General features: G+C 25.6%; 6 protein-coding genes across 6 annotated transcripts in view; 3 read left to right on the plus strand and 3 right to left on the minus strand.

Annotated features, from left to right (window-relative positions):
* Nucleotides 1-255: 255 nt before the first annotated feature.
* On the plus strand, nt 256-1,227 carry Phum_PHUM372050 (uncharacterized protein; the record flags this gene model as incomplete). The annotated part of the gene is made up of 2 exons (XM_002428202.1): nt 256-423; nt 499-1,227. The coding sequence occupies 2 exons, from the start codon at nt 256-258 to the stop codon at nt 1,225-1,227; spliced, it is 897 nt and encodes a 298-aa protein (XP_002428247.1).
* Nucleotides 1,228-1,322: 95 nt separating this feature from the next.
* On the plus strand, nt 1,323-1,802 carry Phum_PHUM372060 (p53 and DNA damage-regulated protein, putative; the record flags this gene model as incomplete). Its single annotated transcript, XM_002428203.1, has 2 exons — nt 1,323-1,548; nt 1,636-1,802. The coding sequence occupies 2 exons, from the start codon at nt 1,323-1,325 to the stop codon at nt 1,800-1,802; spliced, it is 393 nt and encodes a 130-aa protein (XP_002428248.1).
* A 109-nt stretch (nt 1,803-1,911) lies between these two features.
* On the minus strand, nt 1,912-5,052 carry Phum_PHUM372070 (ATP-dependent RNA helicase DDX54, putative; the record flags this gene model as incomplete). The annotated part of the gene is made up of 10 exons (XM_002428204.1): nt 1,912-1,955; nt 2,099-2,261; nt 2,354-2,489; nt 2,578-2,894; nt 2,985-3,185; nt 3,267-3,502; nt 3,646-3,856; nt 4,012-4,324; nt 4,434-4,642; nt 4,711-5,052. 10 exons carry the CDS (start codon nt 5,050-5,052, stop codon nt 1,912-1,914), a joined length of 2,172 nt encoding a protein of 723 aa, XP_002428249.1.
* A 392-nt stretch (nt 5,053-5,444) lies between these two features.
* Phum_PHUM372080 (uncharacterized protein) lies at nt 5,445-11,398 on the minus strand (the record flags this gene model as incomplete). The annotated part of the gene is made up of 22 exons (XM_002428205.1): nt 5,445-5,499; nt 5,579-5,802; nt 5,882-6,024; nt 6,119-6,231; nt 6,300-6,493; nt 6,586-6,676; nt 6,750-6,923; nt 7,015-7,172; nt 7,262-7,543; nt 7,633-7,840; nt 7,943-8,244; nt 8,328-8,534; nt 8,614-8,739; nt 8,900-9,076; nt 9,162-9,359; nt 9,448-9,801; nt 9,917-10,106; nt 10,203-10,279; nt 10,362-10,495; nt 10,600-10,733; nt 11,064-11,158; nt 11,312-11,398. The coding sequence occupies 22 exons, from the start codon at nt 11,396-11,398 to the stop codon at nt 5,445-5,447; spliced, it is 3,723 nt and encodes a 1,240-aa protein (XP_002428250.1).
* A 45-nt stretch (nt 11,399-11,443) lies between these two features.
* Phum_PHUM372090 (uncharacterized protein) lies at nt 11,444-13,610 on the plus strand (the record flags this gene model as incomplete). Its single annotated transcript, XM_002428206.1, has 7 exons — nt 11,444-11,542; nt 11,771-12,020; nt 12,138-12,288; nt 12,364-12,499; nt 12,572-12,741; nt 12,929-13,186; nt 13,259-13,610. 7 exons carry the CDS (start codon nt 11,444-11,446, stop codon nt 13,608-13,610), a joined length of 1,416 nt encoding a protein of 471 aa, XP_002428251.1.
* Nucleotides 13,611-13,781: 171 nt separating this feature from the next.
* The window catches only part of Phum_PHUM372100 (Nonsense-mediated mRNA decay protein, putative), a gene marked incomplete at both ends in the record, with an annotated part of 5,182 nt that continues 3,429 nt past the window's right edge, over nt 13,782-15,534 (minus strand). Inside the window, 4 exons of the mRNA XM_002428207.1 lie at nt 13,782-13,986; nt 14,082-14,261; nt 14,370-14,485; nt 14,577-14,728. Coding sequence (XP_002428252.1) covers nt 13,782-13,986; nt 14,082-14,261; nt 14,370-14,485; nt 14,577-14,728 — 653 coding nt within the window. The remainder of the gene's footprint in view (nt 13,987-14,081; nt 14,262-14,369; nt 14,486-14,576; nt 14,729-15,534) is intronic.

Here is a 15,534-nt window from a genome sequence, read left to right on the forward strand (position 1 = left end):
TCATTGTGACATCACTGATCACACGGTAGGCTGATTTGACCTTGATAAGGATTGATTACTTAACTGAATTCTTTTTTTTATGTTGGCTACACTGTAAACTTCCATAAATTAAAAATGGCGATCAAATAGTAAACCTTTAGTAAGCAGTGGTAATCAAGCATTTATATCTAAATTATTTTAAAATATTACAATATAATATTACTAAATTACGTTTCTTAGAGGTAATGATATTTCGTTATAAAATATTTTACGTAAATGTCGCACTACTATTATCATTTCGGTTTGAAACAAAAAGTTTTTGTGAAGGAAGTTGAAAATTGTGAGGATGCATCACTAAAATTAACAGAACTTTCACATTCGGATGGGGAAAAAACTAAGGAGTTATACGAAAACCTATCAAATCCCATTAACGAAACTACAAAAGTAAAAAAAATAAAAAGGCTAAATAATGATAATTTTAGTACAAAAAAAATACAAAAACAAACTACACCATTAAAGGATAATGATTTACTTTTAATGGCACAAAATAATGACATAAAAGGTTTAAAATTGTTTTTTTCAATGAAATCAAATATTAATCCCAACATAAAAGATGATTTCGGATGGACTCCTTTAATGTGTGCTTGTTGTAGTGGAGCCGAAGATGCAGTTAGGCTACTTTTACAAAAAGGAGCTGATCCCTTTGTAAAAGACAAAACAGGCAATTCAGCCATAAAAATAGCCACATTAAAAAAATATGACTCAATTGTATCGCTTATAAGTAATTTTAGTAGAAATAATAATATTAGTCATAATAATAATAGTAATAAGTCTGATACAAATTTAAAAAATAAAAAAGAATCAGTTCCTCGTTATTTCTGCGATTCTTGTAATCAAGAGTTTTTAACAAGTAAAGAAAAACATGAATCTTCAACAGTACACTTATTTAATTCTAATCATAAGAAACCAGTTCATTATGTAATACCTGAAAGTAATAAAGGTTTTCAAATATTATTAAAAAAAGGTTGGAATAAAGAAAAAGGTTTAGGACCGGAGGGTAATGGTATTTTATTTCCGATTAAAGCCATTGTTAAAAAAAACAGGCATGGCATTGGAGTTCCTAATAACAAAAGAAATATAAAAAAATTACCTCTTATAAATTATGAAAATAAAAATAAAACTGAAATTTTAAACAGAGAATTAAAGGAAAAACATTTTGAAAAAAATTTTCGAAGAGAATTTTTATAAAGTTTTAAATAAAATGGTAAGAAAAAAATTTATTAACTTTTATCAACTATTACTGATTCCTTCACTTTTTTATTATTTTAGTTTTTTGAAATAACATGGATAATCCAGATAAGAGCTTACAATATCTTAAAGAGCTTGAAAGTTTAGGAGAAGAGATTTTAGTAGATCGTCAAGAAATTATTGCTCTCGATAAGAGAAGAAATGAAACAAGGGAAGGACTTAGAGAGCTTAAAAATTCAAAAGTTACAAAAACTTGGTTTGCTCTCGGTCCTCTTTTACTTAAATTTCCAACTAACAAAGTTGAAAATTTGCTTAAAAAGGGTAAACAAAATTTTTTTTAAATAAAAGAATGAATAATTTAAAATAATAATCATCGCTATTATTATTGAATAAAACTTTATTTTTTAGACCAAGTTCAAGTCGATGCGGAAATCAATAAACTCAGGAGTAATTTAAAAGTCAAAGTAAATTTACTTCGAGATATGGAACATCAACCTCCTGTACCTGGTTTAATGTTGAAACCCATGTCAAAACAAGAAATGAATGCAATGGGACACGTTTTGGGAAGATGTTAAAATTTTGTCATACAATATAAATAATTATTTTTGATAATTTTTTCTTCTGTTGTTTTTTTTTTTCACGCTTCTCGGTATGCTTTTCTGTTGTTTTTTTTCCAATACTTTTCTAGCCTTGAGAATATTTTCCGGTTTTATTAAACTTGCCTTGGCCTTAAGTTTTTGAGCCATTTTTCTATTTATTTTTCCCCGACGAGTGTTGGGAAAATCTTCGGCTGTGAAAAAGTAAAATAAAAAAAAAAATTTTTTCAAAAAAAAGTCAAATAAACGTAATTCACTTATTTTAAATAACTTACGTTTGTTTTTAACATTTTTCCTATTTTCACCTTCCTCGTCATTTTCCGATTCGCTATTTTCCGCCACGTTTGATCGTTCCTTCCATTTTTCATAACGGTTACTTTTGTACGATGCCGATATCCAGTTACCCGATTCGGTTTTGATTTTCCCAACTTTTTGATCCTTTACTCATTTAAATTAAAAAATTATTTTCAAATAAGCAATGGGAACATTAAAAAATAATAATAATAATAATAATTTTTCATAATGCTTACCGCAACTCCGACCATTTTTTTTCTTTTTTTATCCCATATTTTCATTCTTTTTTGCGATTTAAGTTCATTTTCGTTATCACCCGTTAAATCGAATGCTAATTTATTGGCTTCGTTTGTAAAACTATTGACGGATAATCTATAACGCATAATTTTCACCGTGTTTGGGATAGTTTTCCGACGGGATCATTTAAATTTAAATAAAAAAAAAAAAAAAAAAAACTTACCCCTTTTCCGTGTATTGGTCCGATGCAAAATGAGGAACGTAGTATTCTTCGTCGACAAATTTTCTTTTTTTTCTTACATTCAAATGATTATTTTTCTTTTTTTTAACGGCCGAAACAAAATCATCATCTTCACTTTCTTCCCGGTTTTCTTTTAAATTATCATTATCATCAAAATTTTCATCCTCTTCCTCTTCGTTCAGTTTTTCCGTTTCCTTTTTTTTTTTATAATTTATTATATTTTTAGCATGAAATTTCTTCATGTTTTTCATAACAGTGTAACATTTTGACTTATTCGATAAATTCAATTCAAAAATTGTCTGAAAATAAAAATTTTTAAAATTATTAACCGTAAAAAAAAAAAAAAACTAATGATAAGTTTTTTTTTTTTTAAAATATTAAATAAATACCCCTTTTGGCCTATATTTTTTTATTTTTCCCACGAGTTCCAAATTATTTTCTTCACCATTGAAATGATCTCTAAAAAAGGGATGAACTTCAACATTATACAAATCTAATTCTTTTGCTCTTTTTAAACTTTCTATTGATGCTCCAGGACGTGATTTCAAGTATTTTTTATAACCATTATCACATACTTTTTCTAAATTACTCTGTGAAAATATTTTTAAAATAAAAATTGTTAAACGTTTAAAAATTTGGAAATCTTTTATATATATATGAAATCTACTCACAATTTCCTCATCATTGTGATGCCAACTGATTAATTCAGACTGCTGAGATTCGATTACATCAGATGGAATTTTACCTAAAGCTTCTTTGGCATTGCAAGAAGTTGTTAATTTAGAAGTTTTGTCCAGTAAATTTATTTTTTTCCCCAAAAATAAATGAAGATCGATAATATAAGGAAATTCTTCTGAACATACTAAAGAAAATGCTGTTCCAGTTCTACCCGCTCTTGCACATCTTCCTAGAAATTTTCAAAACTTTATTTTTAAAAACATTTAACTAGAAAAATAGATTCGTAATACTATATTATTAATGTTGTAATTTAAAAATAATACATAAAATTACAATCCTCACAAATAAATTTATTGAAATTTTTAAACTAACCTACTCTGTGAACAAAAAGTTTGGGTTTAGCAGGAAAATGGTAATTTATAACATAATCCAATTGTGGGATATCAACTCCTCGAGCAGCTACATCAGTAACAATTAAAACTGAACATACTTTATTTTGAAATTTTGCTGCATTTATTTTTCTCGCAGTTGGATCCAGATCTGAATAAATGTATGAACTAGATATATTTGCTTTTTCTAAAATCTAAAAAATTTTTAATCGTGGTATAAGAATGTCTGATATTTATTAATTCTTAATTATAAAAAAAAAAAATAAATAAAAAACTAAATTATTAAATGATTTTTTTACAAATGTTTGCAGATTAAAAACTAAAATAAATTTAACTATTCAAAAATTACCTTATGAATATATTCAACATGATGCTTGGTAGCCACAAAAATCAAAGTTTGAGTATTTTTTGGTAAAAGATTAAGTAGGCACAGTAGAGCAGCAAGTTTTTCATCATGTTTAACTGAAAAGTATACCAAATCTAACATTTCAGGGATTTTGGTTTCAACATCCAATCTTAAAAGTACAGGATTAACCAATCCAGCTTTTGCAAAATCAACAAGTAGTTTTGGAAGAGTGGCAGAAAATAATACAGTTTGCCTAGAAACTCCTAAACGATCTAAAATTTCTTTTAATTGTTCTCCAAAACCCATTTCAAATAGTCTGAAACAAAATAGTTATTTGTGTAAATTTAATCAACAAAAGGTCAAGTCATGTTATATACATAGTCAAATCATATAATAGTATAATGGATATTAAATACAAAATTTACCTGTCAGCTTCGTCAAAAACAACATATTCTACGGATGTTAATTTTAATTCCATTTCAACGCAAATATGTAAAAATCTACCTGGTGTAGCAACAATTATATCAGGATTTTCATGTATTGCACCAAACTGTTGATCCATTGAATCTCCGCCAAGAATTGCAAGAGCTTTTAATTTTGTAAATTTTCCCAATTCTTTTATGAATTTTACTGTCTAAATTAAATCATGATCAATTAATATATTAAAAATAAAAAAGTAAAGAGTTACATTTTAATAATCACCTGTAGTGCTAGTTCTCTGGTTGGAGACAATATTAAAGCTCTTACACCAAGCCGTGATTTTGGAGTTTTATTTATCAATTTTTCAAACATAGGTAGTAAAAAACAAGCTGTTTTTCCACTACCTGTACGAGCCATAGCCACTACATCTCGGCCTTGTAAAATTAAGGGAATACTTTTACGCTGAATGGGAGTAGGTATCTTATAACCCCTTTTTTGAATGCCTTTGAGTACGGGAAAACTAAAGCCAAATGCTTGAAATCCTCCACCGTTTTTTTTTTTCGTACTGGCATTTCCAACTTCCTCCTTTTCTCCTATATTAAATCCTTCAATTTCACTGGGCATGGTTAGATTACAAATTAATTTTTGTAAATTATTAAAAATTTTAAAAGGACAACATACTATTTTTGTTAAAAATTACAAAAGAAATTCAAACGGAAAACACTAATTGTATTTAACTATTATTTTCTTCTTATAAATTAAGTTATTAAGTTAAAATTAAAATACAGGTTGTTTTACAACGTGAGTTACACAAAATAAATTACTCACGTGGCAGTAGATAGATATTGCACCATAGAGAAAAATTATTTAAATTTTTTTTTGCCTCTACAAATATACAATTATTCTTCACGGGTGATTGATTATTTTTAACAATAACATTTAAATTCAAAATTTAAACGTTTTGGTTAATATATAAATAAATGTAAAATCATCTTTGCAAATTCATTTTATTGTGCTTAACTTAAAGTATCCATTATTACATTTGAAAAATATTTTTCTTGAAATTCTAATCTGAAATACAATAAAAAAACATAAATGTTGACTAAAGCATCAATAAATTTAAATTCAATAATAATGATTTACCCCATACCTGGATTCGATTAATTCTTCTATTTTTTCCGGCGGGCAATGTAAAATTGCAAATGCTAAAAAGTGTAATTTTTTACTCCTGTTTCGAAACTCTTCATTTTGCGCTAAAAGCCTAATAACCATCCACGCTGATGAATAATTTCTGTTAACTAAATGATTACAAATTTCACTGCAGAATTCATAATCGGAAACTTTTAAAGCGAATTCCGCTATCATGATTAATACCTAAACATCAAATCAAATAATTAGACTTTTCCTGATTATTTAAATTTAAAATTTTGAAGCAGAAAAAAGAATCACCTACTTCGCCTTCTCTTTTCACACGATTATCTCCGTATATCCTTAGAGCTTGAGCTAACTGCAATAACTTTTGATAAGATTTATAATTATTGGGCTTAGCTTTCAAGCATGCATCGATTAATTTGATTCTATTTTCATTTTTTCGCACTGAAAAATGTTTTTATAAAGCTTTAAACTAATTACTTTTATTTTATTTACATCAAAAAATTAAAACAATGGTCATTAATATATATCCTTGTACCTTGTACCGGAAGCATGTTAACTTCGAAATCGCCTAATAATTGAACGGCTTCAATTAAATCTAATTCTTCAGAAATAAGAAAATGGGGCTCCACAATCAACCTTAAACACGTCCTGTAATTTATAAAAATAAATTATTAATAATAAACTTATGGAGTGAGAGTCAAATGAACAATACTTACTGTGCTAATTCAATGTAATGATCATCAAAACTCGTTGCTTTTTCAAAATGCTTTTGAGCAGCTTCCAAAACCAATTGAATACTTTTTTCAAATGGTATTATTTTATTTTTTTCTCCTTTTCGACATTCCAAAATATCTTCTGCTGACATGATAATTTCTTCGCATTCGCACGTCATTTGAGTTAACGTGCACAGCTAATAATAATTTACATTAAAAAAAAAAAAAATTACATTATTTATAATTTAAATTAAAACAATCATTATTGTAAAAAAAAAAAAAAAATTACTTCTCGGCAATAATCGTCAGAAATGCATGGAAATATTTTCGATTGAATGACTTGAAAATCTACAAGTAATTCCGTGAAATCTAAAGATACCCTAAAACAACATTTCCGAATAAAATAAAACAATATTTATTTATATTATAAAAGAATTATTTTATACTACTCACCGTTTTGTGAAATCAGCCATGCTAGACAAAAGTTCTTTTCCGATTTCTTCGACGTTTTTATTTTCGTAAATAAACTTGACAGATTTTGAAATTTCATAACGTTCTAAAATTTCACACACTTCTAAATAAATTTCAACATCATCAATTTTATCATGCAAATCAGATTCTTCTTTACTACAACTTGTGAAAAAAAAAAAAAAAAATGTAATTTTAACAAACGATTATTTTTTTAAAAAGAAAAAATACTTCATTTTTTCCTTAATACTTTTCTGATCTTTGAGGAAGGCATTCCAATATTGAAAAACAATTTTCAAGTTGATCGGATTTGGGACACGAATAAATACAATCCAAAACAATTAATGCCGTTTCGTTGAATGTTAAATCAAAAGGATTCATGTAACCCTCTTTTAAATGATTTAAAAACTAAAAAAAAAAAATAAAACGAGTAAATGAAATTTATCAATCATTTTTTCTCTAAAAATTAAATTATTTGCATTCACGCACAAGCTTACTTTCAAAGAAAATTCTAAACTTTCTTCGCTGAAATAAAGCAAAATTGTTTTTAATAAAGCTTGCGGAGTGTGGCAATTTCCCGTCTTGCAACGTTTTGCTAGTGGAACAATTAAATTCTTCAGGTCGGTGATGAAAGAACTTGCTGCTGTTTTGGCTAACAACAGTTTACACTGTTCGAAATGATTTAATATTTCAAGTTTTTTCAATGTTGTATTTTCGTCTCCGACAAGGTACACCAAAGATTCCAAAGTTAGCAAATCGGAGTACAATTTGTTCATTGACTACAATTAAAAATGCATTTTAAAACCGCTCAAAAATTTTTTGTAATTAATCGTGAGTATTTTCCTGCAGTAAAAACATTCGTTTTAACCTTTACTCCTCTTTCCCTGGCCAAAATTACAAAATTTAACGCATTTTCAACCAATCCGGTATTTTTTTCGATTTCGTACGTTCTTCTTTTATACCATTCTTCTACAACGTCCGCGGAAGGTGTACTACCTTGAAAATATTTTAAATGTTCCTGATTTTTATATAAAACTTCTTCCACTGTGACATCATTATCTTCACAAATAAGAGACCTATAATAATAATAAAAAAATTATTATTTTAATAAATTGTATTAATTTAAAAAAAAATAAGCCTCATTATTATTATTATTATTATTATTATTATTAACATACTCATAAGAATTTTTTTCACACCAATCTAATTTTCTTAATATTTTCGTTTCCCAAGAAATAACTTCACGTTCTACTATTTCCGGTAATAAACATCGATACTGCAACGGTTTTAGCGTTTCCGGAAAATTCGAAAGAATTGGTAATCTGTGAGGTAATGTTTCATTTCCTTCATAGGTAAACATGGTGGAAACAGCTTCCCAATTACCTTTACGTGCGTAATTTACAATAGCAGCTATGGCTGGTTGCTTTCGAAAATTGTCGTATTCGTTCTTATCATATTTTTTAGGGGATCCTATAATTTTCTGTTAAAATAAAATCAATAAAATTATTAAAGCAACTGAAAACATTAAATAATAGATATGATATAGATAAGGAAGCTTATTACTTCGTAAATTGATAATTTATCTAAAAATTTTAACAGTTTAATTCTATATAAAACTATTTGTCGCTTTTCAGAATCCAAACTTTCAAATGAAACTTTTATATTACTTTTTTCCAAGCCAAATTTTAATAATTCTTTAACATCCTCTAAAGCGTCCGGAACTCTTTCAACACACTCATTTACAACCCATTGAATTTTATTAATTTTTTCCTGTAAAAAAAAAAAAAAAAAAAAATATTCTTATATATATATATAAAATAAATGAAATGTAAGGAACTAAAATACTTACCAAAAAACTATGTATGCTTTCTAAAGAAACGTTACTATTTCTCCATCTTTTCTGATAAACTAAATCACAGTCCAAATTATATTTTTGAGCAAGTAGTAAGGCTTCTTCGTACTCTTCATTATCTATCTAAAATGATAAATTGATTTATAAGATTTTTGTATTAAAAAAAAAAAAAAAAGATAATTGAGAATGTGAATTAAGTCATAATTTTGAAATGAACACATTTGTTCCAAAATTTTTTCATGTTAAAATAAACAATATTTCACAAAAATTTATTTATTTTTACCTTTCTTGCATATAATTCTTCGGGAGTAGTTTTTTTTAATGCAATCATTCTATAAATTCTCTGAATAACTTTAGGAGTTTTTCTTTTTGGCTCAAATTTTTCAATGTCCGTGATTGAATACAAAGCAGCTTGAATACTTTCTTGCAAAATTGATGTTTCGGTATCTTTATTAACTTCCTAAAAAAAAAAAAAAAAAAAAATATAAAATAAATTTTTTATTCTAATATAAACGGCTTTTAATTTTTAAAAATATATTACTCACATCAAAATACGAATCTTCCCTTCTTTTACAATTAAATGATGTTTTACACTCTAAGGCCATCACACCAGAACGATCACCTTTAATACAAGATATTTGAGGAGATTCAGCCAAAAATTCTGGAGAGTCTCCTAATAGGTTTTGTAATGTCGTTATAGAACATACACTTAAAGCTCCATTCCGCCTGACTATTACCAGTGCCTACAATTAAGTTTTTACTTAATTCTCATAAAGCTTTATTTAATTTTATATAAAAATTTATGAGTTTTAAATTAATTAAAATTCTTACATTATCAGACCACCAACCAATGTCGAAAGGATAAAATAAATCTTCATTATTTGAATTTTCTCTACTTTTAATGTTGCTCTTATTGTATTGAGGTTGTTCATGCAGTGACCACTTTCTCTGCAGTAAAATTCCAGGCATTCTCCATAAAGATATTTCACCACATAAATGAATACAAGCGAGAAAATTGTTTGATGGAGAAATTGACATTTTAATGACTGTTTTCGGATTTTGATAGTTTGAACAAAACGAAAAAAATTTTAAAAAAGATCTCGAACTAGCAGAAAATCTTTCCATCTCCACTGTACATTTTAAAAAAGGATAATCATTTAAAATTCTCCAAACTGTAATTCCACTCTATAATCAAAATACATTAAAATGTTATTTTTTAAATATATACAGAAGTATATTACTGGTGTAATGTAAAATTTTCAATAAAATTTCAAAAGCGATTTTCATTAGCGAAACATACTTCATTTTTTGTAGGTGGTCCAGATACTATTAATAAGTAATTTGAGTCATAAGCAACAGAGAAAATTCCTTGAGGATAATAAGGCTTTAAAGAAAATTCAATGTTTTCATATGATTCTTGACCATCTAAAGATGACAATAAAATGCTTTTTACATCTCCTTTATGATAAACAACAAGCAATTCATTTGACCTGAAGTCATTATTAAAAGTATTTTTTAACTTTTTCTATTTTTTTTTTTTTTTTATAACTTTTCGAGTAAAATGTTATTTTTGAATGTGTAGTTACCATTGACTGCTTTTAAACTTTGGCTGCAAAAAATCTAATCCAACTACTGGTTGATATATACCATTTGAATCATCTGGCTTAAAAATTTAAAAATTATTGAAGTTTTAGAATGAATTTCTTAAAATATTACATTACAGTTTTTTAAAATGCCATACTTACTCCTTTTATTGTAGCTAAATTGCACCCTAATAGATTAAATACATGAATAGTTCCATTATCCCTGGCAAGGGCTAAAAAAGAATTATCTGCACTCCATTTTAATTTTCTTAACTTGGGATTCTGATCACTGGGTACTGCATTAAATAATACAAACAATACATTAAATATATTTTTTTAAGTACACACATTGTCATAATTGAAATTAAAAGCATAAATGTTCATAATTATTAAAACTCACTAGAAGCTTTCCCCACTGCAGAAGAGTATCCATCTTTGGCAGTTTTGATTTCGAGTGAGACATCTTTAAGAATGGCAACCACTTTTCCATCTTTACTGACTGCTAAATGCCAAGAATACTCAGTTTCTAGAAACCTACAATTAGCAAATTTCTTATATAATTAGTACTATTTTAATAAAAGTAGATTCTAATATTTGAAAGTATTTATTTGTATTTTATTTATAAAATTAATCATTAAATTTTTTAAATACTTATTCGAAAAACAAATTACAATTACTATTAATAAACTGCTCTGTAAAAATACACAAATTAAGATATTTTAATTATATTATAATTAAATTCTATATCTTAGTAAAATAAATTTAATACAAAGCTATAAAAAACTTTTTAATAATAGTATAATTTATTATTGAATTTGTAAAACAAAAAAACAGAAAAAAAACATTATTGAAATTTATGACAACCTCAATGTATTTCCTGTTGATTTTTTTAATAATTTCCATGGACTGAAATAAAGTGACGTTTCTTGAACATTGTTTAATGTATTTTTAGAGACAACCTAAAATCAAAAATAATTTAATAATATTTACAAACATATATGTAAATATAACCCTATTTTGATGCAGTAAAAAAAAAAAAATACTGAAACAAAAATTTAAAATAAATAAGCACAAATTAATAATATTATTATAATGTTAATAAATGTAATTACACTGTCATAATCTTCAATCCATTCCGATAAAATAATAAATTCATATAAAATATCACTTTTGCTTGCATCTGAATCTGTTTCTGCCATATTGTACTACTTATAGTTAGTAAACTTTTAATTTCGATATTAGCTATGGTCGTGTATGATGAAAATTTATTAATAAAAAGTCGATTACGATTATGTTTGGAAATATTAAAACAATATGATTGGCTTTTGGAATCATACGTACTAGTAATTTAATATGTTTATCTTAAATAATTTTATAAACACCAAACAACATTTATACTGTTTTTGATATTAATTATTCTTGCAAGTAACAAATAGAAAATGCTTTTATTGTGATTAAGTATCTGATAATTTGTTTGCTCAGTTGCTCCTAATTATATATATATTAATAAAATTTTATCTACTTTCATTATTAATATTAATATAGCGAATTTTTTTTTTTTTTTATTTTAGGATTTCTTCATCGAAAATCACATGCAGAAATTACCAAAAAGTTGGCAAGAAATTTTAAAGAGTGTCCCGTTAGAAGATTTTTATTACGTTTTAAGTCTTTCTTCAAATAAACCTCATCAGATTTATCCATTATCATTAATTTGTTTAAAAACATTAATAAACATTTTAGTTTTACCTAGACAAACAGATAACAATAATAAAATTTCTTTTTTTCAAACTACACATAAAAATAAATTAAAATTTTCTGAAAGTTCTAAAAGTTGCTCATCGAGTTTATCTAATAAAACATTTAGTAATCTCAAATTGTGGAATATATTTCTTAAACATGTCAAACAGAAGAAAAGATATGAAATTTTTAAAATGGCAGAAATTACTTATGATATAGCAAGCAAACTCAATGTAAAACTAATAGTCGATGTTGGATCTGGTCTTGGACATTTAACCAGAGTGTTAGCTTATGGCTTTCAGTTCACTGTCTTTGCTATCGAAAGTAATCATGAGTTAATACAACAAGCTAGGTTGTTCTTTAAATCTTCTGATTGTTCTAAAATAAAAATATTGAAATTAAACAATAATATTTTATAATTTTGTAGACATCTTGATTCTGAATTTGAAATGATAGCACAAAAATTATTGAACGATGAAGAATTAATAGAACTTAAAAGAAACAGACCAATTCACGTTAATAAAAGTATTCAATTTGACATTAGTTCTTCTTGCTTCTTACAGGTAAAATTGTTGTATCAAATTATTATTATTTAAAGTAGTCAAATTTATAAAATTAATTTTTTCTTATGGCAGGACTTGAAGGATGCATTCGGAATTAAAGATGATAATTTTAAATTTGGAATAATTGGTTTACATCCTTGTGGTGATTTAGCTGCATATCTTTTAAATTTGTACACTAATTGTCCACAAGCACAATTTATTAATATAGCTGGATGTTGTTATCACAAACTTTCCACAACAAAGTAAATGTTAATTAATTTCTATAATTTATTTATTTAGATAATATTAATTATACTTCATTTTTACTATGGAAGTTTTTTTTCGAAGAATATAATAAATCAAAATACTTCTTTATTACTTTTTAATATTCAAATTATAGAAGAAATGGATAACTTGTGTACTTTAATTTACACAAATCTTTCATTACAGAAATGAAAATATTAACACGACGTATCCATTATCAAATTTTTGTAAGGAAAATTCTACTCCTTTGAGTTATGAAGCTAAAGCATTGGCTTGTCACGCCATTGAAACATATTGTCAAAGACTTAAATCGAAAGATTATGATCATTTAAAAGTTCATTGTTTCAGGGCAGCTTTAGAAAAAATAATAAACGATAAATGGCCTCGATATAAAAAAATGGGTCTCAGCAATGTTAAATCCAACCCAAATTTAAATTTTAAAACGTTTGTATAAATTTTTAAAACTATTAGTAATTATTTTTTGACCATTTCAATAAACGTAATAAATACTTATAGGTATTGTGAAACAGCTCTTCGAAAACTTGATGTTAAACTTTCCGAACAGGATTTGAATTCCGAAGAAACTTTAAGAAATTTACAAAACTGGCAGGATGTGGTAAAATATTATTCTTTTAGGTTAATGCTTGCTCCATTAATTGAAACTGTGATTCTTTTAGATAGAAAATTATATCTTCTGGAAAAAGGTAAAAAAAAAAAATGTGTAAATTTTGACCTTATTCATCATATTCATCATCAATCATGCATTTATTGTTATTCGTTTTTAGGTATTTCCTGTAAGATTGTTTCCGGTTTCGATCCTGAGATTTCACCTAGAAATCAACTATTAATTAGTGATAAATCATTGTAGCTTTAAGTTAATAAAATAAAAATTTATTTTTATTTTTTTAATTGAGAATTTCTTTACACTTTAGTGATAAAACGACGGTTAAAAAATCAAAAAATGAATTAACCATCTTTGATAGCATCATTTATTATCTTTTAATTTGTGTTAAGGTAAAGTACCTAATTATTATTAAAATTATTCATTCATTTCAATATCACCATTATCATCAATTTGAAGATCATCCAACATTTCAGCCAACGTAATTCTTGGAAAAGCTGGATCATCCATTTCATCATAAGTAACTGGAATCGTCGTTTCACTTTTTTCAACTTTATATATATTTATATTTTGCCTGTAATTTGGATCTTCCTCCAAATCTTCGAGAAATTCTTCGAATTCGCTGTAAAAAAAATAATTTTTTCGTTATAAATTGCAAAAAGAAAATTTTTATTAAAAATATTACTTTTTTTTTTTTTCAAAATAAAATAAACATACTCTGATGTTTTATTAAAATTAGTGGCATCTTCATTTAAATGTTTCAATTTCCAATTTCTCAATCTTTTTCTAGCTGATCTTTCACCGTAATATTTTTTTATTAATATCACATCCGGCAAATCATTTTCTTTTAATTTATCAAAATTATCATCGTTTACATTAAAATCCGCCAAATTGTAACTACAGAAAAAAAAAAATTATTTAATACTTGTGCAACATAACATATTATAAATATTTAAACTTTTTTTTTTAATTTCAAAATACGATAAATTTTTTTTTTATATTTACCCTAAAACTGAATCTCCAGGTTTTAATATTGCTCCCAAGTGTGTCCTCGTGTGAATTGTATTTTCATTTATACCTAATTCTGAAGCTTTTACTACCCAAACATCCGCGAGTAAATGCTACAAAAAAAAAATTTTTTTTATCGTTATTAATTTGAGAAATTGCAAAATAACATTAAACCTGATTTTAAAAAAAAAGAAAAAAAATTACCTTATGAGAAATGGCTCCCTGCCCTTTAAACCTTTGTTTTTCATTAGCATTTATAACATCAATTTCTATAACAACAAATTCGATCATTTGTGGGGGGCTGCATATGATGCTAAATGGAGTTCTCCAAAAAACAGAAGCACTTACTTCGGCAACTAAAAAAATATAAAAATTCATTTTTAAAAAATTAAAAAAAAAAAAAAAAAAATTTACAATTTAGGGGAATAATTACAAGAGTACAATCGGTTCGTATTTTCTTCCAAGACACAAACCACCACGTGTAATTTTTACACGTGGAAAAAAACTTGTTCTTTTATTTCTTAATTCTTTTATATAAAGTAAATTTTTTTTGTTCCATGAAAATAAAAATATGTAAACGTAAATAAGTTTTTATATATAATTGAATTGGAATTAATTTTAACAAGTGTAAAAAAATCACAATTATTTCAAAATACAAAAAAAATAAACAAGTTAATTTTTAGTTAATTTTTTTTTTTTTTTTTTTTTTTTTTTTTTTTTATTATCATTAAATTTTTCGTGTGAGGCAAATACTAAACCATCCAAAAGAACATTTTTGAATATAATATAAAATATATTAAAGTGAGAATAAAGTTAATTACATACGTAACGTAAACCCATTAAAATGTTTTTTTAATTATATGGCCCCTACATTAAATGAATTTTTAATAAATTAATAATAATAATTGGAAAATTTTTTTTAAATAAATATTTATAACTTTTTTTTTTTTCCAAATAAAAAAAAAAAAAAAAAAAAAAAAAAAAAACAAAAACAAACAAACCACATTTTTATATACGTATTAAGAAATTGAAAAAATAATATTTTGTTTAAACGTTTATAGAATTATTTAAATCGGAATTTTCCAAATTTTTCAAAAATATTATTATGAGGTAAAATTCTCAATTATTTGCCACATTTATACAATCTTAGCTTTTTTTTTTT

This window comes from Pediculus humanus, genomic scaffold (assembly GCF_000006295.1).
Source record: "Pediculus humanus corporis 1103172107803 genomic scaffold, whole genome shotgun sequence".
Taxonomy (NCBI): Eukaryota; Metazoa; Arthropoda; class Insecta; order Psocodea; family Pediculidae; genus Pediculus; species Pediculus humanus.